This window comes from Urtica dioica, chromosome 5 (genome assembly GCF_054948205.1).
Source record: "Urtica dioica subsp. dioica isolate 48M chromosome 5, U.dioica_male_clone48M_v1_H2, whole genome shotgun sequence".
NCBI lineage: Eukaryota > Viridiplantae > Streptophyta > Magnoliopsida > Rosales > Urticaceae > Urtica > Urtica dioica.
The window spans coordinates 43462431-43488593 of NC_142760.1; the positions used below are offsets into that span (position 1 = coordinate 43462431).

Sequence of the window (26163 nt, forward strand, 5' to 3'; positions counted from 1 at the left end):
CTTCGGACTATCCTAAGCTTTCATTTATAAACCCTTTATTTTAATCTTTCAGCTGCTTTATAATAATAATAATAATAATAATAAACTGAAGCTGAAATTGCAATTGAATAGATGAGATTTTTTTTAAAGTATCTCAATATTGTCCCATGCATTCTGTCATTCTCTCCTAGTAGAAAAATAACAACTCTTCACCTTGTTTCTCTCTTAGCATAATAAGCCTTTGCATATATTTTTTTCTTTTCTACTTCGAATGTTTAAGTTATAGGATGAAATAGTTATTTAAGCCGATGAAACATACGTAATGAGAAACGATTATGACTTTCAAGGATTGATTATCATCACATGGAAAATAGGTAAGAGAATCGAAATCGATCATCCACCAGGTTCTACTGAAAAACAAAGTTCATTGTTCTTTCGCAGTAAGTTTCTAAGGATAACATATATCAGGAGAGAGAGAGACTCAATACATTGACTATATATCGTTTCGTAGCAACAATCAGCGACATCTTTTCAGACCATCCCAAAGGCCCGTTACATCAGAAAAAAAACAAAATCTCACATCTCAAGAGAGAAATATACAGAGGAAAAGGTCAACTCACCTCCCAAAACATCCCATGACTGTTGAAGTTAGCGTCGAAGTAAGAAATCTTAAACCCGTAGACCCACCGGGAAAGTAAGAAAAAGCGTAGTATCCGAGCGAAACAACCTGAAAATTATAAAAGCACCCCTCAAAAAAGATATCCTTTGTAAAATACTATGGACTTCACAGTCAAACTACTTCTCATCATTCAGACAGGACCACGAAGATAATGAGTACCTGTATTACAGAGAAGGCCACAGAGAGAATGTAGCTATGAAGCACCATGGAAACATAAATTGTACCGATCATACTTCCCAAGAACACCAATGTGAAAGGAAGTCTCTGCATTACACATTACAGATCACACGAAAAATGTTAAAGAGATCGGAACCAAGCAATACTAAATTCTCGGGTAATTAAACAAAAGGCACCTCTTTTGACGACATGTGGGCGAGCTGAGTCTTGGGTCCCTTGAGCGCGAAGAACGATCCGATGATGAATGCGCATCCGATGGTGAAGCAGATTGCGAATTTCTGGGGCATGAGAACCATCACCGGAAGGAACATAGTGAAGGCGATGAAGACGAAGAACACGCCGCTCGCTAAGAGAAGCCCAAAGTACATGAGAGATTTCCCCGACGGAACGCCGCTCGTTGCCGATTGCAAGCTCCCCGGAATCTCTCTTACCCCTTTAGAGACCCTAATGATCACAACAGAAAACATGAATGAATGACTCATCAATTCCATGAGTTCTCACAATCCTCACTATACCTGACTTTCCTTAGGGATTTCATGTGTAGAATTACGAATCTTTTGGCCGGGAAAGATTTTTTCTTCTATTCTATTCTACCTTTATTTTTTTTGGGAAAATCAACTGCAGTTCTACTTCAGTACAAAGAAGCTAAGTTTACGGAGATAAGAGTCCAATTTTTTCCAGCATGAACACAACTTAAGTACGGGAAATGAATATAATTACCAAATCTTGATACATACACATGAAATTCTAAGTATATATATAGCATTATCAGAGGGTTTTCTTGGTTTCCGATAACTTGTTGAATCAACCGCCGGAGCCTAAAATGACTGCGCGTGAAGTTTTATGGTGAAACTTCTTGTTTTCTTCTTTTTGAAGATTTATGGTGAAACTAGGCACAAGAGAACTAGGAACACTTCCTAAGCTCATTGAAAGTGAGATTCTTAATTTCATAGATTCCATGTAAACTCAACCTAGAAAGCCACGAGTTCATGTTTATCATCACTACTTTCCTAGCTTGCCTACAAACTACAAAGATGCAAATTAAGAATCTTTTAGCTGAGAGAGCTCTGCTTCAATTCTCAGTTCCGTTTTTTTTATCTTCTTCGAATCACCTAAAGTTTGCAAAGTTCTCGAGCATGAACACATTCCAATTGATTTACCAGATCGCAAGCACTCATAGCACCAAAAGCCCTAAGAATGGAAAATCAATGAGATCGACATAGTTACACGTAAATTGGGATTCTCTTAGCTGAGAAAGCTTTGATTCAATTGAACAATTTTCAAGCACGAAGTATGAGTATCAGTATCAACTCTTGATAAGTTGTATAGACATTAAATTGTTCAAAACATTAAAGATATTTGAACTAATTTACCAGATCGCAAGTCATCATTACAGGAAAAAAAAAAAACTTGTTGGAATTTCTCTTAGCACCAAAAGCCCTAAGAACGAGAATTCAATGAAATCGACCTAAAGACGCGTGAAAACAAAGACGTGATCGGACATCGGAGAGGTTAAGGCTTACACAGAGAAAGTGCCGGAGACGGTGTCGTTGGCTGTACGGACGGCGGATTCGAGATCAAAGCCGAGAGCGAGAGAAGATGGTTCGTCGGACTGAGAAGCGGCGTAGGAGTTCCAATCAGAGAGCAGAGAAGAAGAAGGCTTCTCTGAGGAGGCCTCGCCGCCATTGACGCCCTGAGAGAACCACGCTTGTGCCATTTGCATCGCTCCTCTACTCCTTTTTTTCCTTTCCTTCTTGACAGGGATTTTTTTTTTTTTTTTTTTTTTCTTTCCTTTTTTTTCATCAACCAAGTCCTGAAAGCGATGAACGTTTCTTTTTCTTTTATTGAATTTGATTTTGGAAGTGTCTTTGTCGAAACGTTTTTCTGTTTGATTGATTTATTGTATACATTTAGAACAAGGAAGTCAAGTTTCTCACGTATCCTACTTTCAAACTTAATCCCTAACATATCGGCCAAAACATTTTTATTTCAACAATCCCTAATATTTATTAATTTGCAATACTACAAACATTAGAAGACGAAGAAGGCAGATGGTGCGAGGAGCATTCAGAAATCGTCGTCTTAAATTGTCACGATCGCCGAAAGATTTTAGGCATATTAGTCTGTGCAATGTGATCTATAAAATTGTCACAAAAACACTTGTGGATAGACTTAATTTTTTTTTTCGATCCGCTTGTTTCTCATAACCAGAGCGCTTTCGTTCTAAGGCGTCTCATCACGGATAACATCATTGTCTCTTTCGAACTCACTACGAACCAATGGTCACAATGGTTGGGTTAGCCTTAAGCTATATATGAGCAAGGTGTATGATCGCGTCGATCGAGTGAAGATTTGTCGATGTTATGAAGAGGAGCATGGGGTTCAGTGAGCGTTGGAGAAGAGTGATTGGCGATTTTATCTCTTCTCCGGCCTTTTCCTTTAGCATTAACTCACACACCGAGGTTTTGCGTGCTCGCGGGGCACTCCTCGTATCGATCATTTATTTTTCGCCGACAACTCTCTCCTTTTTGCCGAGCATCTAGGGGAGATATCACCACGATTAAGCACGTTCTTGAGCTCTATTCTTCTGCGTTTTGGCAACTTATTAATTTCCCAAAACTCCTCGATGAAGTTCAGCCCAAATGTGGAGACGACCACTCGATCAGATCTTGTCTCTATTCTGGGTGTCTCGGAGAGAGCGTCGGCCAATAGAACTATCTAGGCCTACCACAATTTGTCTCTATTCTGGGTGTCTCGGAGAGAGCGTCGGCCAAGAACCGAGCGTCGCCCGTGCAAGATCCACTCGGTCAAGGCCATGTCACAACAACTCGGCCATGCCTCGCGCCCAACAACCCGACCAGCACCTCTCGCCCAAAGCCAACCACTCGGCCAACACCTCAAGGTCACCATTCGGCCATCTTGTGACCAAAAGAATCCCACGACCATTTCTTGGCCCAAGTGCTATAAATACCGCCCTTCCACTCACAACACAAGATAAGCCTTTCTAAACTTAAAAAACCCATTCATGTCTCTCGCCTCACTCTCTCTCACTAGAGACATTTTACTCTCTCGATACTCGAGATGGGACTTTAAACCTCCACTTCGACTAATGTTGAGTGTCAAAGCGCACGTCTGGAGAAATTCCTCCGCGTCCCCCAAGTTCACTTTTCTTGTTGAACACGACGAACACAAAGAATGAGAAGAACGTGGAAAACACGAAGACCATGAAGAACACGAGGGACATGAAAGACACGACGAGTACGAATAACACGGAGAACGTGAGGATGAAGTATTGACGAGGCAACGAGGAATCGGAAACTTCTTTCCGACGAGGCAAGGATGGCAAGAGTAGAAAGAAGACCACCAAATCTCAACCTACGTACGGTTATCGGGTTTGACCCTAGATCAAACCACGGCCGGTTCTAAATGTTAGACCAAAAAAAGGCGTTCAAAGTTAAAATGCAATCATTTTTTATATATATATATATATTATATATATATATATATATATATATATATATATATATATATATAATATGCATAGCAACCATATGGTGGATGATAATATAAAAATACATAATAATAATAAAAACTATGCATCAAAAATTTGTCAACAAAGCACGAACAATATTAGCATTGACTATACAGATAAGAGAAACAAATTAAACTTTATTTTTTCCTTTCTTTCTCAACTTCAAAGCATGACAAAGTAACTTGCTCCTCAAGGCAACATGAAAATTTTCCCGCGAGGTGTTGACCGGCTTCTTCGGAAATCAGGTACCGTAATAGTGACATTATTGTTATTGCCATTGACTTTCGACGGCTTTTTTTCGAGCTTCCCCGCCATCAGAGGATCAATCGCCGCCGCAACAGTAACTTGTCTACATATATATATCGAATTTATTTAAAATAAAGCACATTAATCTCGAGTGAGTAATTAAGATCAGATAATAAGAAAGTCATTTCCAATATCATTGTCTTTTGTTATTACCTTGGCTCATGATTCTGCGAGTTTCTAGAGAAATTCTTCCGGGCCCTTAATCTCGAGTCCAAACCGAGCTGCTCGTTTTCGGGCTCGCAGAGATCGGACAGCAACGCCGTCATCGCAACAGCCTCGGATTTCGGGAGCCGAGCCGTGACTTGTCCGTGTTGCTTAATCAGCTTCGCTGCCTTGTTCGAATTCTCAACGGTAGTCTTGGCCTTTCTGATCCCGCCTTGTCTCACATTCAAAGCCTGCTTGAACTGATCGTCTTCGTGTTGTTCTTCTTCTTCTTGTTGTTGAGCTCTCTTGGAAGTCGAAGAAGCCGCGGCGAACTTGCTGATGTGGACTCGGGCCGGAAAAGGGGCTCTGGAGATGATCGGAGATTGTTGTCGGTTGTTCTCGGCCGAGCTCTGATCGAGCCTAGTGAGACGGGTCTTGGTGACGGAACATCCTCTCTCTGTCGAAATCGATCTTCGGATCGGAGGCGACGGCGATCTCGGTTTCGTCGATTCGGGTAAGAGCTGCGACATTCTCGGGAGAGATTCCTTTTCGGATGCTCCAAATGGGAATCTCGATCTCCTTTGCTTCCCCGAGGAACAACTTCTAGGCTGAGAATTAGAAAACAGAAAGTGTTAATTTTTTTTCCAAATGGGTTGGACATTTTTTTTTACATATATAACAAAATGAAATTGTAAATAGTTTGCCATTATTTTAACAAAAAATTAGCCAAATAAGCCACCGAAAGTCTAATAATTTGCTAGATAGCCAACTTTTTGTATTATTTTTGTAAATAGCCACCTCAGCTTATTTACGGCTCTTAAAAAGACAAAAATACCCAAAAACATTCCCGCCTATTTTGGTTTTTTTTTTTTTTTTTTTTTTTTTTTGTTTTTCTGAGTGCCGTAAATTAGTTGAGGTGGCTATTTACAAAAAAATTATAAAAAGTTGGTTATTATACAAAACGTTATAAGTCAAACGGCTATATAGCTAAAAGACCCTTCTTTTAAATGAAATTGTAAACATCTAACAAAATGTTTAATGAAAATGTAAATAGTAAAAAAAAAAGTAAGCAAAAAATTGTGACAAGGGAGAAGTTTAAAAATAAGATAGTGTAAACATCTAACAAAATGTTTAATGAAACTGTAAATAGTATAAAAAAGTAAGCAAAAAATTGTGACAAGGGAGAAGTTTAAAAATAAGAATGAGCACTGATATATTTTGAAATATGTCTTTTTTTTAAATAAAGGAAGCTCATGTAATTTCCACAATGGAATTGACACTTGAGATTTCGATATTTGCATGACTCACCTCAGAGATCTTAGGTTCATCAAAGGACACATGAGAAATTCCAGGCTTCAAAGTGGTGTTGGTGTTGAGACCATGTCTCGGCAAGCGAAAAGGCGAAAGAGCTCTTGTCCTTTGGAAGTCCATTGCGGGTTTTATACTCGCACTTTTGTACTGTTCTAGCTCGGCTTCTTTTCTCTCCAAGGCCTGTTTGAGGTTCGATATCTACGCAGCAAACGAAGCACACGATTGGTGATGATCGGATACGTATTATGTGTCAAGGAATTTAGAAAAACAATTTCAAAAGAACAAACCTCGTCTTTTAAATCTTGGATTTCCCCGGTTTCTTTATTGGATTTAGCAGCTCCGAGGTCTATGCAAGCGACTCTTTCGGCGAACTTGAGCGTACTAATCGTCTCTCCGAATGCGTTGACCTCCGGATTTATATGCACGAACATCAATGTCTTGGCATGTCCACCTAATTGTTAAAAGTCCACCAAAATTTATAAATAAAATGTTCAAATACCGGGTTTCAATAATGTTTTAGACCCCATGTAGGTAAAGTATTTGGCAAAGTGGTAAATTGCTTATATACAGCGTTGAAAAATTTAATGACAATCTCAATTTTTTTTTTTGACAATGTAGCTTAAGCTATTTTGCTGAAAACTTACAACTTTGACTATATCAAATGGATGTTTTCTATAATTTTTCCTAGGTTAAACCGGCATTCTCAATTTAAGGATCGATATTGGACACTTGAACACTTGAATCCAAGTATTGATTGTTAGGTGTGTCTTGTGGCATTAGATTTATGACTGACTTGTGGACAAAAATCTCAAAGATAAAACAAAATTAATTACCTAGAGAGTCTTGTAAGACTTGAGTGAGTTTGCTGTTTCTATAGGGAATGTGTGTGCTCTTTTGAGCAAGAGCTGAAATGACATCTCCGAGAGCCGAGAGCGATCGGTTTATGTATTGAGCTTCTTTTAGCCTCTCACCAACAGCCTCGGATTTGTCAACTCTCTCGCTCCCGGCCAAGTCAACTAAGTGGAGACACCCCCGTAGAATAGCCCCCGAAATCAACTCTTTTCCTTGTACATGAACTGTCAAAACACTTCCAAAAGAAAGAAAAAAAACAAACTTGTCGAACATTTGAAATCTCAATATAGAATGTGGTAACTCGTGACCTTATAAATTTACCTGTGAGAGCGACTACTTCGCTCGTTTAAGGCTGTGGCTCCAACGGCGCGGTTCTTTTGGCCGGTTTTCATCAAATCAAGAACATCTTGAGTACATTTGACCGGAACCAAGCAAGCGTCGGGTACGTTTAGTCCGTTCAATTGAGAATTGTTTCGAATTTCCAATGTTTGGACTCGTTAAGGCGTCGAAATTAATATCTTTCGGAAACATAACACTTTAATGATGTTGATCAAGATCTAATAACAAATAAAATAAAAAAAAGGATATCTTCTGGTCGAGCCATCGCTGACCAACAAGTCTCTTACTTGCTCGTTGTATATCTCGATCATCTGCACCGAAACTTCGTACCTCGTGAATCTCATTCTCTCTTTCGATATCTGAAACAGATCGCGTAGAGCTCGGTAGTTCACTCCCCAAGTGTCTTCAGTCATCAAATCCGGACCGCTCTGCCAAAATAAAATTAAAAAAGTCCATATGATAAATGATGAGAAAGAAAAGAAAAAAAAAATCATATTTTCACTTACCATTGTGTAAGTTTTCCCTGAGCCCGTTTGACCATAAGCGAATATGCAGACATTGTAGCCATCAAGAACAGACCTTACAAGTGGTTGAGTATCTCCATATATTTGCTCTGCACATACATAATAACACAAAGTGATTTAATTAATTAAAAATAAAGGATAAAAGGTGATTTAATTAGCTATACCTTGTGTGACATTTGTTGCAAAGACTTTGTTGAAGGTGAATGTTCTTCTTGTATCTTTTCCTTGCTTTAGGGGATTCACAATCATGATATTTCCGTTTTCTCCGATATAATCGACCGTCGTTTGTCCGTTTGATTGCCCTCTCAAGAAGGGTCTCACTCTACAGTACACTCTAATAGTCCCTGTGGAAAATAATTATATTAAAAAAAAATACTCTCATTGTTGATTAATTGATTACTTTATGCATGTTGATGAGATTAGTAGATCACCTTTGAGGTCCTGGACTTGATTGTACAGCTGGCGATTTTCTTCGAGAACTTTCTGATAAGAGCTAGAGGAAACTTCTAAATTCTTAACATGAAGAACTGAAAATAAAAATAAATATGTTATGTGTAAGTTCATCAATTCCTTGCAACACAAGCAAGTTGATATGTAGATTCTCACCGAGCCTTCTGAGATCTTCTTCCCATTTTGAATGTGCCTTATTTATTTCATGGCTCTTCTCTAAGAAACATGATTTTAGCTCCTAAATCAAGTTTTGATTTTGTAAGATATATGTGAAAAAAAAAAATTAAACAATTGTGGAGTATTATATTAATATACCTGAAGCTGGTTTTGATGATTGTCAAGTATCTGAAAATGAGCAGAAGGGACAGTGACAATCTCACGAACGATGTCGCGCTTCCCTCCACATATACATAATTTGGACAGATCTTTCGAAACGAAACTCGTTCTCTGCTTGAGATATCTTGAAATGATCTCTAAGAACTGAGATTTTGAAATAGAGCCAATGTCTACTTTCAAAACTTTCTTCAGAAATAGTCCAAGCTGAAAAACAAGAAAAATGAAAGGAAATTCATTTTTACTCCAATATTTATATATATTTCGAGAAAGAAAAAAAAAACACACACACCAATAAGTACCTGGGTGCCTTGTGACACAAGTAATGCAGAGAAATCCTTGACTACCTTACTCAACAAAGTATCAATCACCTGAAATATATCCCCATATTAGAATTAAAAAATTTCTTATGTACCTTGAGGCACGAATCTTGGTTCGAATCGTACCTACCGTTGCATTCAGAGGAAATTCTTCGAAATCGTCGATCTCTCGGAGATAAGCCTGCAAAATCCCGAGCCCAAAGCGATCGAAGAGGAAAGTCAAGACATTGGCGGTTCTCGATTCGTCGGCAGAGACCTCATCCGAGAAATGCATAAATTCCAAAAGGTGCTCGTATTGAGACGATTCGGATTCGTCAAGGGACTCGTCGTTGCTCTCGCTCCCGAGAATCGAGGACGACGGAGATTCTTTCGGGAAATTCGTGATCCTCACCGTTCCTCCGTATCTCCAAACCCCGATCCCGCCGGCTTCTTTCCATTCGTAGAACCCTTTTAGGCACAATATACAGTCCACGACTTTGCTCGAAGATCCTCCCTAGAAAAGAGAAAAGAATTCAAATTATTTTAGGTTCGTGATCGATTTCATCGTGTTTCTTGGAGCACAAGGAATGAGAAATGAATTCAAATTCCCTCTCTTTTTATTTCTCTTCAAATCAAATCATGACATGAGTATGACATCAAAAAATTTTAGCTTTTTTTTTATTATTAAAAATAGGATTTTTAGCTCAAATAGTCCCTAACCTTTTATGATAGTGGCATTTTAGTCCTTAAACTATTTTTTGAAGCATTTTGGTTCCTAACCTATTGATTTTGTAGCGTTTTGGTCCTTTTTAAAAATATATATATATATATTTTATTTTATGAAATTATATACTTTATAAACTTAAAACATGTTTATATACTAAATTAAATTTTTAATTTTACAAAATAAATTTATTACGTCATATTTTGATCCTAAAAGTACTAAAAAAATTAGACAATATTATATTTTTATAGCATTATGTATGTTACTTTTTTTAACTTTTTAAAATTATAACAAGTTATTTTAGTTTGTAAATATGATTTAAGTTGATTTGGTGTTGAATTTGATAAATAGGTTATCACTTTTTAAAAAAAAAAGATCAAAATGCTACAAAATCAATAGGTTAAGGACAAAAATGCTTAAAAAAAAAAGTTTAGGGACCAAAACGCCACTATCATAAAAGGTTGGGGATTATTTGCGCCAAAATTTCTTAATAATATTGACAGTGATGACGAGTCATGATTTAATTGGATAGACATAGAAGGAGACACAAAAATCTTGACATAAGATAAAGCTTACCTTTTCCAAATCGGAAGCTTCGAAAGTCAAGAGCTTCATGTTCTTGACGGCCTCGAGGAAGTTCCTCATGTTCTCGAAGTACTGGATCGCGGACTGTGCCGCGGGACCCTCTAGCGATTGGACGGGGATTATCGGATTTTCCACAACCTTTTTTTTTTTTTTGCCAAAAAAAGTCCTAGTGAGTAAAATGAACATAAATACTTCCTTGAACAAGAAAATAACAAGTGAGGGAGTGAAGTTTTTTTTTGTTGACCTTTGAAACGGCTCCGGGGTTGACTTTGTTTAGAACATTGCAGAGGATTAAGCCGTTGCGAAGAGAGAGTGAAAACTCTTCTTCGGAGGGTTCTTTCGACAAACTCTTCGATGCACCTTGGTCCATTTGTCGCAGCCATTGCGCCGCTTGATTTCTTCTCGAGGCTAATAATTAATTAATTAACACCAATTCAATTCAATCATATATTGGATTTTTCCATGGAAGTGTAAAAAAATATTAATTTGAAATTAAGACATATTTTTAGTTCATGCTTAGATTCCATTAATTAAAAGAAAATTGTGATCCTTTAAATAATAAGGTAAATCTGTTATTGGCGGGTTGTGATTTAAAATTATCCTAATAAAGGCACTTCATGATATACTAATACTCTTGAATTGTACACGTATTTTAAGCTGTCAACCATGCTTTTTATTGTTCCAAAAGAAAGAAGTCTTAGAAAATCTTGTACTCAATTTATTGTCTTTTAACTTTCAATAAAGTGTTATAAATCATGTTGGTGCCTAAGTGGAAAAGGGTGGTCCAAATTAGTGGAGATAATAATAACTACCTAGTAGTGGTAGAGATATACATGATAATAAGCTCTTGAACCCTTTTTTTTTTTTTTTTTTTCCTTCAAGTTTAATAGGATAAATCACATCATTAATATTTCTCCAGCACATTTTATTTTTATTTTTCCTACACAAAGTAACGCTCTTTTTTCAATATAATAACACGGCAAAATAAAGGGATCTTGTGGTTGAAAATGAGAGGCTCATAGTTATCATTGGCTATCATGTTTATTCCCTCCACCAAGAACTAAAGATTTTTTTTTTTTGTTCTTCACTACTTATTTTTAAGGTAATGTAAATAACATATATATTTACAAAGGACCTTGGTGGGACCAACATTGGCATGAGATTAGGAATTGGTACCACAGCTGAATCATGATGTACCTTAGTCGTATTTAATTTTGAATTAAAAAAAGTTGTATTTAATTTCCCCTTTTTTTTGGAGACCCTAAAGAGAGATGAGAGTGTGACCCAAACTATATAATAATAAATTTAAACACCACAGAAAAAGAAAAAAAAAAGCATTTATATACAAAAATAAAATAAAAATTAAACCAATAAATTATCCCGGAATGACACATTAATTTTTACGCTTATCACAAATGGCATATTGTACACATATACAAATTCACTGTGCAAGAATACAGACAGTACTGAATTTGATTTAAATATTGTTCATATTCCAATGCATGATCATACTCACTGCCTTGAATTTTTGCAGCAAAAGAATGGTAATATATATTTTAATTTTTTTTGGGGGGTAAAACAAAAAGGAAAATAATAGTAGCTCAAAAAGGAGAATTTAATAATGTGTGTGATATAAATATAATTACCTGCTTCTTCAGCTTTCCTGTGAGCCAATTCATAGTCATTGATGATCTCTTCAGTGTAACCATTTTCTTCTTCACTCTTATTATTGTTTGAGACCAAAGCCTTTGGTCCTCTCAAATTCTTGGTCGGAGATGTGAATATTGAGTTGAAATTGTTCTCCTCTCGCATCTCTCTGATTTCTTAATTTGCCGCTTCTATTTTTTCAAAGTTTCTCTCTTTTCAATAATATAAATATAATAAAAAAATAGTACACGTCAAAACAAAACAAAATAATAAGTACGATACGACAAAAACCCATACAGGTTGATTCACGTACATTGAAAATCTAACAAACAGCAATCCGAAATATTCATATTTCCAAAAAAATAAAAATAAAAAGGCAAGAATAATGAGAGAAAGATCAGTGTGAAAGAAAAACTACTGCAACATATTTTCCAAGCCATAGATATATATGAGAGGCTATGACTAGAAAAGAAGAAGAACACACCTTTGAAGAGATTATTAGTAATTGAATTCTGCTTCACAACATGAATATAAACATCATTAATTAGTAGTGAGATCTGATATCTTGAGAGACATCCAAAGAAAAACTGGAACAAGAAGAAGTGAAGCAATGGGATTCTTGTGAGTTTTAAAGTGTTCTCTCTCTCTCTCTCTCTCTCTCTCTCTCTCTCAAGTAAGAGAAGCTCAGTAAATGCTTTTGTGTTTGAGAGAGAGAAATATAAAGGTTTGAAATTGCAACGTTGGTTTTGGTAATTAATATCAAAGTTATATATATATATATATATATATATATATATATATATATATATATATATATATATATTCTAAAAAAAAAAATATATATATATATATATATATATATATTAAAGTGTGTTGTGAACATAACATCCATGTGTCAAGAAGAGTGAGTGCAATTTATTAAGGGTGTTGTTAAATTTAACAAAGGAAGGGATAAATAGTAATGTCACTTGATTAGTATGTATGCTCAGAGAGAAAGAATGGGTTTGAACTTGGAATAAATATGGACATTAAATTATATTGGGATATAATAATGTAGAATATACATAGAGTGACATTGACTTCTTACAAAATTTCTCTCCTAGGTGAAAAGTCGGATCATGTCATGCCAAGTGTATAAATTCTCTTCAAGAGAGACCTATTTTTAGCTGTTGAAGTTGAACAGAAGGGAAAAATCCGATTAACATCATGGCATTACACCCTATGCTTCTTCTTTTTTCTTTTTTCTTTTTTTCTTTTTTTTAATAACCCTATTACACTTTTTCTCGTGTAATTTTTCTCGTGTCACATACATATATAATTTATGTATTACACTTTCTTAGTAAAGATACAAAAACACTCTTGCTAAATGGTTTTGGATGTACAAGACACAATGTTACGCCATTATCTTTTATGGGTGAAAAATGATCTTTCAAGAGAAAATGATAAATATTATTCGGATCGCATGAACGAATTCAAAGCATAAGAACAAAGAATATGGTCAATGACCTATCCAAAAGAGTTTCCAATAGCTAATGGCCAAAAGCCAATGACTCATCCGGTGAAGGCGTTTTTGCCGAGTGATCAAAGTGATTCACCGAAGTAAGGTCATCTACTAAATTAGGCTCTTTTGTTGGAGCAGGCCATCCGTCCAACCTCCATGTCTTCCACCGAGTCAAGGCCATCCTTCTATCACTACTACAAAAAACGGTCTTTAGAAACGACAAAAGTCACTTCTAAATGACATTTAGAAGCGATTTTTAAAGCGACTTTGTCCCTTCTAAAAGTCAGTCGCTTCTAAAAATTAGAAGCGACATGTCGCCTCTAAATCCGCTTCTAAAACAAAAATTTGGCGCCGGAAAAAGCTCCCGCGAAATGGCGAGAAGTGTTTAGAAGCGACTTTAAAAGCGTATTGTTGCTCTAAATCTTGAGCCTATGAACCCTTATTTGGGGTATGTTGCTTCCAACTTAGAGAAACCTATACAAAAATCTCTCTCTTTATCTCCCCACTTCCTCTCTCTACAATCTTGAGATGAGATGAGACACCCTCATCTCACTAAGCTACTCGGACTAATGTTGAGTGCCAAAGCGCGCGTCAAGAAAAATCCGTACGTGCCCTCATAGGCGCATATTTTCATCCATTCCATGTGACGGAGACAGGAAAATCGACTTTTTGATGAAGAGAAGATCAAGACCGACGAACACTGTCCTTATTTTTATTGTCTATACTAAGGGTCCTTAGAGGTCGTGGGATATTGGGTTCGTCTCTTTCATAGTCATGGTCTTCTCAAGTCCGACAAAGAAACGATATTACAACTTTGCCAACTATTCATACGTTTTTTTATTAACTTTCCTAAGATTTTTAGATGTCGTTAAATATTGGGTTCGCCCTTTTATAATCAGAGTCATCTTGAGTCATCTTTGCATTGTCACGTGCGCTATTAAGAGTTAGATCCATGAAATGACATTAACACGCAAGATTATGGTTCTTACTTGTAATGAAAATCCTTCGGGGAAAGCCAAAGCAAATGTAAAATCTTGGATAAAGAAGTTTGGTTTTGTTTTGGGGCTACGGTTATATTTTTGTAGTGTGATTAGTAAGGAACAACACATTATTATTTAATTTTCTCAGTCAAAATATTAAAGCGAAACGACCATTTTTTGGCCCTCATTGATAAAGAAAGAAAAGTAGTTTACTTTTCACTATTTATATAGTTGGAGGTGGTTAGCACTTGGATGAATAAAGGCAAAGGATGAAAATAAATAGACGTTGTACTTGTACATATATATACACATTTTAATGATATATGTGTGTTAGTTTTTCAAATGAAGGAAGAGGCAAAAGGATAATATATATGGTCCACTTTTACTGAACGTTGGATCCCAAGCATTTGAATGATTGCAAATAAGAGGCTTTTGTCTTGTGGTCTTTTTTTTTTTTCATTATGTTACGTCATAGTAAGTGTGGGACTAGAAGACTTCTATTGCAAGCATGTGTATAGTCAAAATTGCAACAGTTAATTTAGGAAAAAGAAACTGAAACATTTAGGCATACATGGTAACATAACATGGGGTCAAAAAAAGTTCATTTCCTATGACTGTGTTTAATAATAATTAACGTTTAGGGTTTTGATCATAGCGGTTGAACTTTTATGATTGGCATATTGGTCCTTAGTTCTATAACCTATTATTTGTTATATTTTGGTTCTTTTTGGAAAAAAAAATATTGGTGTAAATATATTTTAAGTTGTTTAGGTGTAAAAATGTATAGCGTAAATACTTTTTAAGTTGTTTACGTGTTTGAATTTCTTTAATAAAATCATATATTTTAATAAGGACCAAATGCTATTAAATTTATAGATTAAGGACTAGGATGTTCCGAAAAAAATTAGGAACCAAAATGCCAAAATCATAAAAGTTCATGGACAATTAGCGCATAAAAAGAAAACATCTTATTATTATGATTAATTATTTTTTCGAGTGGACCCCTTTCTTCCTTTTTTGTCTATTTTCTTCTCGTTCTTTTTTCTAACTTCATTTATTTCCACAAATTATTGCACTGACGAATAATAGTTGTACCATAGATTTAACTTTTAACTTCAATATATATATATATATATATATATATATATATATATATATATATATATATATATATATATATAGTTCTGGCGAAATTTATGGAGCACTATCAAAGGCACATTATGCTGCAAATTACAAGCTCTATAAAATCTCATTTTATAATCCTGACATATGTAAATGATTAATTACTTGACGCGTGACTAGAAAATCAACACACTTGTAAGCTTGTAACTAATTCCTCTCTACAATATGTCATTAGCTTATGGGATTTCTTATCATCTTATGGCATTACTCATCATATATTTTCTGGACGTTAAAAGTAAAGGAGATAAACTAGAATTACATAAGTGATTACTAAGAATTACTAATATGGGGGACGATAAGACAAAGCGTACGCATGCCAAAAATGATGATTTGGGGTCACCTATAATATGATTCACGCATGCTAAAAACTTTGAAATATGATAAATAAATGCCTATTTTAATGGTAAATTCTGGAATATTTAGCCGAATTCTTGAAATTCCGTGTATAATGCTTTCGTTCAAAATTTAGAAAACTTTGTCCATGATTGTTTTCTAAACTAAAAATCATTGACGAACTCAACCAAGTTTGGAAAAACGGTGGACAAAGGAGATATGAGGCGACAAAGTGATACAAACAAGAAAAACAATTGAGAAAAATCAAGTCGATATATTTTACCGATATTTATAAAACAATAACGATTATAGATGGTATTTTACCGAGACTCTTAAAAAAAACGAGGTATCGCCGATATATAGCTACATATCGACGATATTTTGAACCTAGGTCGAAACTAATAGAGCATGATTATAACAATGGATCATGTACTTTACGAGTCAGGTAACACGTTCGATCAAAATGAGAAGTAATGTTCGAGTTTAAATTAGATTCATTCAAAACAAATAAATTGATAGGTTCGGGCTAGCTCATGAACTATCGGGAACCTATTATTAGCTCAATTCATGGATCCATGGCCTAAGACGTCTTTCACGAATTAAGCTTAATAGGTTAACATAATTATTCATTAAGTATTCAGTTGATTAGGTCAAAACATCTAATTTTACAATAATGATGTTCATCAGCGCTATTAAGTACTCTTAATTTTACATTATAGTTTGATGCTTTCCTTAAATATATAATGTAATGTAGAGAAGTGAACTAGGTTCAAGAGATGAGAAATTAAGAGTTCTATGAGGAAACTATTTTAACAATTGTCGTGGATTTAATTATAATAATAACTACATTAAATCAAAGGTTCAATTTAGCGTTGGTTGAGTTGAAAATGATTTTATTAGAAATGACTTATAACAGAAAAAAGGAAAGGGTATCAAAGTGACTTATAGTGGGTTAGTACTATGGTCATTGATCTCCATGAGAAGGGAGACTAACTAAACAGCTATCTCAAAAGCTTAATCTTAACGTCAACAAGATGACAAATTATATGATTTTCTAATCAGAATCCATCATTGTTCTACTCACTGGCCTAATAGCCGAAAATTATATGATTTTTTTTCTTCATATATGCCCCCTGAATAATTTTTTTTCAATGCAAAATCTGGCTCCGTTCACTTAATTAAACCTATCTGCTTTCTTCCACTAATTAAATATTACAGCAAGTTAAAAACTAAAAAAAAAAAAAAAAAATTACCACCCTGAAGAAAGAGAGAAACTTGCGGCAGAAAAAAAAAAGTAATACTATGGTCATTGATCTCCATGATGGGCGCGAAAAAAATCATCCAAGAACTGTGTGAATCACGAGACACACACTAGTACTAATGTCATATTGTCATGTAGTTAATCTTCAGAGCTTCAAAAAAGTTGGCATTTCTCTAGCTAGTGAAGCCTCTTTTTCTCCTACATTCACAAAAAAAAAAAAAAAATCGGATTTATAGACAACCTTGCCTAAAAAAGCTGACAAGTTGCGCTGCACTTTTTCTGTTATCCTCGTGTGAGAGCTCTTCGATCGTCGAAGTTTCTTTCTCTTTTATCTTCTCGAGCTCTTCCATCAGAAGATCTAGCTTTTTCTCTCATCTTCTTGAGCTCACCCACTCTCACTCGCCTCTTGTACCCTCGATCTCATCTAACACCATATATCCATGAGTTCTAACGGAACGCTCTTCTCGAGAGGGTCTTCGCTTGCAAAGACGTACACGTCATCATGGTCGTCACGGTTGATGACGTGGCCGGTCCACCAGAGGTCGACAACCTCGTACGGCACGGCTCGATCGGTCGTTTGGGGGTCCTTTCCCTGTGCTGGTCGGATTAAGGAAAGCTTCGACGGTCTCGACGAGAGGACTTTTGTCTGTCTCGGAGACGATGATGTGGTGGCGTAGGACCACGCGGCGGTCGGAGAAGGAGACTCCAACACCCATCGGCCGAGTACTCCACGTTCTCTTCCTCTCTCAGGTACTCCATTTTCATATTCTAGAGAGAGAAAGAGAGAGAGAGTTTTGAGAACGGTCGGAATCGGATGGACGTTCTTCACTTTAGAGAGAGAAAGACTTGACCTTTAGTTCATTTTTTTTTTAAATCTTTTTTCGTTTTGTTCCTACTTCAGAGAGACGGAACACAAGGAGCAAAAAGTTTAACTTTGTGTGTGTGTGTGTGTATATATATATATATAATATATATATATATATATATATATATATACTTAAGTTTGATTTGATTTGATATATCATATGATTCATGTCATTCATAAATAATATTCATATGATATACCGTAACTTTTGGTTTTATTTTCACTCTTCTGTCTTCGAGATACGGTGGAACTACTATTGCAAAAGAAATTATTGGCATACGAGATCAAAATAAACAAAAAAGAAAAAAAATACAAAGTACATACAAATTTAAGGGGGCGTGCTTAGGTTTTGGTTTTTTTACTAATTACTAAAAATAAAATAAAAAATAAAATTAACAAAATTATAACACAACTTGAACTGTGTAGACCAACTGAAAATGGTGCCTCTAAAGAAATCTACTCGAGAGTTGATGAGGCATCTTCGTAAGAATAAAACTCCTACATTAAATTTGGGCAATAGTGACAAAATCACCCCAAATATAGCACTCCTTCGATAAACTATTGTTTGTTTATTGCTTCGCGAGGTGACAAGATTACTTCAAACATAGGTACACATGCCAGATGAGACATATCCCGTCCAATCAACGTCTGTGAAGACTTCAATACCTCGACCACTTCTTTTCTTGAACCACTAAAGACCTGTTCCTGGAACAGATTTGAGGTATTGTAGAATTCTCATGACAGCTTCCATGTGGGTTTTTTAGGGGGTTACTCATGAATCTACTGACCATACTCACTGAGAATCCGATGTCGGGTCTGGTGTGCGTGAGGTAGATGAGTTTTTCCACGAGATGCTAGAATCTTTATTTGTCAGTGAAGACCTCAGTTGTGCGAGCTCCAAGCTTTACATATAGATCCATTGGAGTGTCAGCTAGTTTGCAATCGAACATGCATGTCTTTTAGGAGGTCCAGTGCGTATTTTCGCTGAGATACAGAGATGTTTTTCTCAGACCGAGTGACCTCCATACCTAAAAAGTGTCGCAAATTTTCGAGATCTTTGACTTCAAACTCGAATGATAGGATCTTCTTCAATCTCGCGATTTCCTCGAGATCGTCTCATGTTATGACTATGTCATCTACATAACACTGAGGATGGAGTTTTCGCCTTAGGCTGAGACTTTCGAGAAGAGCGTAGGATCTGCTTGGCTTTGCGAGTAGTTGCATTGTTTGAGCATGTGAGTGAACTTCCCAAACCAAGCTCGAGGCGACTGCTTCAATCTGTATATAGACTTCTTGAGTTTGCAGACTTTGTTGGCAGCTTGATTGTTTTCGAAGCGTGGTGGAATTCGCATGTTTGGACAGCTCGTTTGAGGTGAACTCGAAGGTGGATGAGGTGAATTCGGAGGGGATTTGTAGTCTGGATTGATGATCAGCTCATTCGGTGAGTCATCGTTATTTCTCTCCCCCTAACGACCAGAATTGGCGAAGTAAGGACTTAGCAAGTAGAAGGTAACATTCATGGATACTATGAATTTTCTGGATGTGGGTTAATAACACTTATATCCCTTCTGAGTTGCTGAGTACCCAAGAAAAATGCACTTAAGAGATTTGGGCTATAGTTTCCCTTGGTTGTATGTGTGGGTAAACACGGAACATCCGAACACTTTTGGTGACAATGTGGAAATGAGACGAGTTTGAAGTTACTTTTCAAGGAGAATACCACTAGTAGAAAAATGACTTTTAATGGCGCCTCTTTAATGGCATTAGTGAAAAAAAACGCCATTAAAAGTAATTATTGTATTTTCGAGATTGTGTTTAAAGCAAAAGACGAATTAGAGAGCGCCACGTATACGAGCTAGAATTTTGTAGTTAAGGATCCGAGATGGCATTCAGTTTATGAGGTAGGTGGTTGTGAGAATTGTTTCTCCCCATAAGTGTGATAAGACATTTAAGGAGAACATGATATCCGCGATAGAGAGAGAGAGAGAGAGAGAGAGAGAGAGAGAGAATTCGAAAGGAGAGAGAGTTTCGATTATGTGAATATTCTATTTGTTATTACAGAAAAAAAAAAAAAAAAAAAAAAAAAAAAAAGAATAAATGAGGACATTCCCAATTAACTATATTGAAAAAGAAAAAAAATGAATATACACAAATTTCGATAATAGAGTCTCATTGTTGGTAGTGATTTCGAGATATCATGCCAGCCTGAACTATAGGCGGGAAAGCCAAGCTTAACTTCAACATCGAAAAATATGGAAAACTTTTATTATGAAAAAATCAAAATTTTGGAGATTTTATTACGAACAAAATTTGTTTTCTCTAATAAAAACTCAACAAAAAAATTGTACATTAATATATTATAAACATAAAAATCTGAATAGAAAAGCGAAAACTACCCACAAGATTGAACAAAACTCGAAGATCTTGAATACAACTTCAAGATACAACTTTATTTATTGATGTTTATTAATAGGTCTCCTAACTACTAGTGTTTGACACAAAACCTAATTTAACTTATTATCACACGTAACATTATATTTGTCTAAGAAATTCGAGATTAGTATGCTGAGAGAGAGAGAGTAAACAACATCTTTATTTGAGAAATTTACGCGTCTTGAAAATTTTATCAAGGACTTTTTTACATTTGGTTAATTTGCTCTATTTTTCGATGTATTCAACCAGGATTATCTTCTTGGGGACTTGGTCGTAAGTCCTAACGAATCGCCTCCAATTTTAGCAACTATGAGGAATTTACAAATGTCTATTATAAAAGATAACCTAATCACTCAATTATTCTTCATTTCCATAATATACTTGAAAGTACGTATATACATTGATGCATGCGTTTGACTTTGACTCAAAATTGTTTTGTACGAACACTAACTGAAAACCAAATATACACATAATTAAACTCATTATTTATCACCCTGGAAACAACAATATCAACAAACCAAACAAACGGTTATAATATTTATTATCATGTAGTAACAAAATATTGTTAGATCTTCCTTTAATTTTTTTTCGCCCCTAAATATATGCAAACAAAATCGCTACAACTCATATCCACCACAAGATCTCAACATAAAAACTTACACTCTCGCACAAAAAAAAATATCAACACACTTGAACCAACAACAAACGTAACATAAATGAGATGAATTGACCACTTATTATCATCTCTAGAACGCTCTCCAATCAATTATATATTTATATATACAAAACAAAAAAACAAAAAATAGAGAATAATGTTCGAAAATTGCACAAAAAAACGCTGCTTTGTGGCGTTCGGAATCCTCAGCGTCGTAGTGGTGGCGGTGGTGGTATCGTCGGTGGTTTTCGTCGTCTACACCGACCGCAAGTACGGCCCAAACAATGCCGATTTCGACCTAATCGACGCGAGCCTAAAAACGATACTAAGCGACAAAAACGACGCCGAAGCGAACAACGACGACGACAGGTACAACCTCACTTTGTCGTTAACGGCGTCGAACCCCAACAAGGACACGTACCGGATATTGCTGAGGAAGGCCGTGGGGTCCGCTTCGTACGGCAACAAGATCATGGCGAGAACGAGCGTATCGACCCCGTCAGCGTCGACTGTGGGGCCCGGGGACGGGGTGACCCTGAAGGCCGTCTTCGTGGGGTCCACCCCGGACATGAAGAACGATAGGACACGTCACGGCATGAACTTTCAGGCTTACGACTTTGTGGTGAACATTTTGGTCGAGGAGTTCGTTATGATCGGGATCGAGGATAAGATAGCGAATCACGGGTTTTTCAATATAACTTGCGATTTCGAAGTTGGTATGAGCTATCCTAATCTCACTAGTCCCTTTCATCAGAACTCTAAGTGCATTTACAACCAAGTTCATTAAGACTACCCTTATTTACCTAATTAATAAATTAATTAAGTTGTAATAATTTAATTTTAATTCCTCTTCTAAGTAATGATCACTTGCAATTGTACATAGCTATTCGTTTCTCTTTTCTTTTCTTTTTTTCTTTTTTTTTGTTGCAAGTGATTATTTGAGTTGGGTCTCCCATTCCAATTTTCTTTATTCTTATATTGTATTTTGAAGCTGGATTCTTCTTTCGAATTTTTGCATATCGAATCCAATTTTTTTTATGTTGTGTGAAATTCAAATTAATTATATATCGCTATTCAAAGTAATTGTTTAGATGTTGTGTGTTGCAGTTTATGCAACTTTTTCTGGCTTTTTATTCAAAATTGACTAAACGTTTTCTGCTTGGAACATGAAGCGTGTATAACAATAAAAAAAAAATTAATTTATTTTAAAGAGCCACGAGAATGTTCAAGAAACATACAACGAGATAGGAAAAAACTCACAATTATTAAAAGAGGCACTTATGTTCAAAATCTCTTTTATTATTATTATTAAGCTCGCATTATTTATAAACGACATATTGTTTATAAACAACATGTCACTCAAATTACTAAACTACAAATTTGTCTTTCTAACATATCTTATGTTTGCCACTATAGAAAGCAATACATTAACATGAGTAAGGGACTAAGAACGAAAGCGTCAAAAACATTTATTCTAATACACGCACACAGAATATATACATTTATTCTAGCTAACGAAATGATTTACTTTATATATTTCTTTCTGTTGTATACTAACATGTCTCTTTTATATATTAGTTGTCTACTAAATAATAATAGAGGATGCGATCTTTCATGGAAGAAACAAATTTGACAAAAATATTTATTGTAATTAAATCTAATGCCACTCACTAGCATTATAATGCTAATGAGCGTCAAATTTAAAACGACACGTCGTTAGGCCATTCCAACATGAAATAAACGAGCTTATCGGCTGTCAAAAGTTAGTAAAAAGATGTGTTAAGATTTGTTTTATCATATAATTGGAGTTCAAAATCAAAACAACACAACACACAACGAAAAGCAACAAAACGCCAATTGATACATGACCACCTTTATCGAACAGTGCAAACACATTCAAACAAACCCAACTTTATTTCCAAAAAAAAAAAAAAAAAAAAAAAAAAGCACATTGATCCCACTAAGTCTCTGACTACCTTCCCTCAATCAAAAAAAGCCTTTGCTTAGTTTAACAGACTTCCTAATTCTACTACTACTATTTAAACAACAAAAAAACACCTCTCTTCAAATTTTTGGGCTCTCACCATTAACCATTTCCTCTCTCAAAAAAAAAAAAACATAAAAAAAAATGATCAACCTCCAAACCCAATCTCCGTCTCCGAGCCCGCGGTCTCCGCTTCCGTTGCCGCTCCCGCCGCGACACCACTCGAAAAAATCTCCGATGTCCCTAAACCAAACCGCGACGTCGAAATCGCCGCGGACCCCGCTTTTCCACAGGCTGACGAAGCAGCCGTCCTCGGCTCTGATCGAGACGCCGGGCCGGACGAACCCGCTGGTGTGGCTCGGCGCGATCGCGTGCCTCGTGTTCAGCCTCGTCGTGATCTTCCTCGGGATCGCCACCCTGGCGCTCTACCTGGCGGTGAGGCCTCGGACCCCGAGCTTCGACGCCCCCGACGCTCGCCTCAGCACCGTCTACTTCGACTCCGCCGAGCACCTGAACGGCGACTTCGCGTTCCTCGCCAACTTCACGAACCCGAACCGGCGGCTCCGAGTGAGGTTCGAGCGGGCCGCGGTGGGGCTGTACTTCTCGGACCGGCTGATCTCGGCCGCGGCGCTCGAGCCGTTCTCGCAGGGGCCGAGGGAGACGAGGCTCGAGCCGGTCCACATGACTTCGAGCCTCGTGTTCCTCCCGAGGAGCCACGCCGTGGCTCTGAGGACGCAAGTGCTCACGAACCGGGTCAGCTACGACATCAGAGCCGATTTCAGGGTCAGAGCCAGCCTCGGGGCGCTCCACTTCTCGTATTGGATCCACAGCCGATGCCAGTTGCAAATGACCGGACCGCCCTTCGGGGTCCTCGTCGCGAGAAGCTGCGTCACCAAGCGATGACGTGGCTTTTCGCTGGTGATCTCAGAAGCTGCGATTTTTTTTGTTTTTTTAATGTACAAATATGAAGAAGAAGAAGAAGAAGAAAAAAAGGAACATTCTTTTCTTTCACTACATAGTCTTTGTGCTTTGATCTTTCACAGTTCATCAAAGTTCAGAATTACAGAAGATGACCATGTTTGTTGTTCATACAAGATTATTAGACAGATAATCTGCTGTTGAGTTTGGATTAAGATGTAAAAACTCAAAGCAGGGTTTTTTTTTTTTTTTTTTAATATACAAGTATAAAGAAAAGGAACATTCTTTCACTACCTACTCTTTTTTTTGTCCTTGAGAGTTAATCAAAGTTCAGAATTACAGACCATGAACATGTTTGTTCATACAGGATTATTATACAGATAAGTTTGGATTAAGATGTCAAAACTAAGAAAAAAAAAAAAAAAAAAAAAGTTGTTTCGCAATTTCCATGCATACGTGTCTGCATGAGATACGTGGACGCAAGATTCAAATATAGTAAGGAAAATATAACTTTCGGTTTTTGTGGCCTTTGTTTAAGGCTGTGCTAACTTCTTCTTTTTTTTTTCTTGCTGGCAAGCAAAATATAATTTGAAGACATGTCTGTACTGATCATAAAGCACAAAGTTAAGAAAAAGAAAAAGGAATGCTCAAAGTTATTTATAAAATTATTAAAATAATTAAAAAAAAAAATAGAAAGCAGAGAGCCAAGAGGTTAAGCTCAAACTCTGCCCACCAGCACCAACTCAAAAAGAAAAAGAAGAAATAAGAAAAGAAAAAGAGAGTAAATAGAAGAAAAGCAGCTCCATTATTATTAAATTTATAAATCAAAATGAATAAATAAACAATCTTTAGGCTAACAATGTAACCATAGCTCAAAATGTGGAAAAAGGTAAGTAGGTCGTATATGCAGAATCAACAAGAATCGTAATCGTGATTTTCTTGCCAAATCACTTTTTATTGCCAAAACCCACTCAGACTTGAATACCGTTATGTAGATGTGAAAAGTTGTAATTAAAAACATTAGTTTAGTGATTCTTCAACAAATTAATGAGGTTAAGTAAAGTGGCGAATAAAAAGCCAAGATATAATAAATAACCCAATTATATTATTATATTACGTAATGTAGCCATCAAAATTCAAAAGTGTCTTTGTTATGAGTTATATGACCCAAACACACATACAATCTATGACGCAATAAACAGAAGATGACCCATTAGAGCTGTGCTAATAATTTGACGTTACTTTTTCAAATGCAACAAAATCACTTTTTTTTGGCGGTTTAAGGAATCAACAGAGAAGCTCTCTGTGCTAAGTGAACTTGTGCCACTATGCAGCTTCAAAAACTGGCTCACAGAATTTATCAAAGTTAAAAACAAAAACTGACTCGCAGGCAAAAACCTTCATTTGAAAGATGGGAATATGAAATCTTTCAAAGGAGATGTTAGGAGTTTAAGATATTATGGATTAATATAATCATGTTAGGAGTTAAGGATATTATGGATTAATATAATCGGTACATAAGTTAAGGGGTTGATATATAGTAAACTTAGACGTTAAGTTAAGTTATCTTACAAATAAACATGTGTAATTAGATTTAGAGGTTGTTAGAATAACTACCTTGTGTTTTTTTTTTTTCATTAATACAAAACATACCACTTGTCATCGGAGTACTAGATATAAGGGTGTTCTAGCTAAACAGCTATTGAAACTAAAGAATTTGCAAAATACTTAAAGTTTTTTGTAGAATTAGTAAATAGCCATAGTATAATCTAAAATTAGCAAAATAGCCAAAAGTTCATACTAATAATAAAAAAATAAAAGTACTAAATTTCAATAAAAATAAAAAAAATTGAACCTTAATTACATGTGGCAATAGTATCGAACTTTTGACCGTTTTGTTAAGAAAAACTTACACAATTTGACTACTTTGCTAAGAACTTACAAACTATTTTGCAACGTAACTAGTTTTAAATGAAGAGGTTAGTTAGTTGAATACATGTGGTTATTTCATACATTGTTTTCTAAATCTAAAACCTGCACTCACAATTATCATTATCACTAATTTCCCTTCCCATTCAGCTAGTTCATAAGAACACAACACAATATTTGAGTAACGAATATAAATCCCAAGTTTTAGCAGCAACACACAGAACAGAAGTGAACAAACCAA

The 26163-nt window shown here is 36.0% G+C and overlaps 3 protein-coding genes across 3 annotated transcripts; 1 reads left to right on the forward strand and 2 right to left on the reverse strand.

Moving 5' to 3' along the window:
• Positions 1-343: 343 nt before the first annotated feature.
• LOC149398827 (Got1/Sft2-like vescicle transport protein family) lies at positions 344-2646 on the reverse strand. Its single transcript, XM_089614028.1, has 4 exons — positions 2359-2646; positions 1012-1279; positions 818-922; positions 344-706 (listed from the first exon to the last, which is right to left on the reverse strand). The coding sequence occupies exons 1-4, from the start codon at positions 2556-2558 to the stop codon at positions 596-598; spliced, it is 684 nt and encodes a 227-aa protein (XP_089470154.1). The 5' UTR covers positions 2559-2646; the 3' UTR covers positions 344-595.
• Positions 2647-4367: 1721 nt separating this feature from the next.
• Positions 4368-12611, reverse strand: KP1 (kinesin-like protein 1). The gene is made up of 18 exons (XM_089614929.1): positions 12366-12611; positions 11881-12093; positions 10479-10642; positions 10226-10372; positions 9077-9439; positions 8929-8997; positions 8609-8833; positions 8450-8531; positions 8275-8370; positions 8008-8187; positions 7826-7932; positions 7567-7747; positions 7302-7464; positions 6962-7215; positions 6416-6579; positions 6126-6326; positions 4827-5425; positions 4368-4716 (listed from the first exon to the last, which is right to left on the reverse strand). Exons 2-18 carry the CDS (start codon positions 12044-12046, stop codon positions 4557-4559), a joined length of 3321 nt encoding a protein of 1106 aa, XP_089471055.1. The 5' UTR covers positions 12047-12093; positions 12366-12611; the 3' UTR covers positions 4368-4556.
• A 10515-nt stretch (positions 12612-23126) lies between these two features.
• Positions 23127-24409, forward strand: LOC149398829 (Late embryogenesis abundant (LEA) hydroxyproline-rich glycoprotein family). The gene has a single exon (XM_089614627.1). The coding sequence runs from the start codon at positions 23220-23222 to the stop codon at positions 23976-23978; it is 759 nt and encodes a 252-aa protein (XP_089470753.1). The 5' UTR covers positions 23127-23219; the 3' UTR covers positions 23979-24409.
• Positions 24410-26163: the final 1754 nt, after the last annotated feature.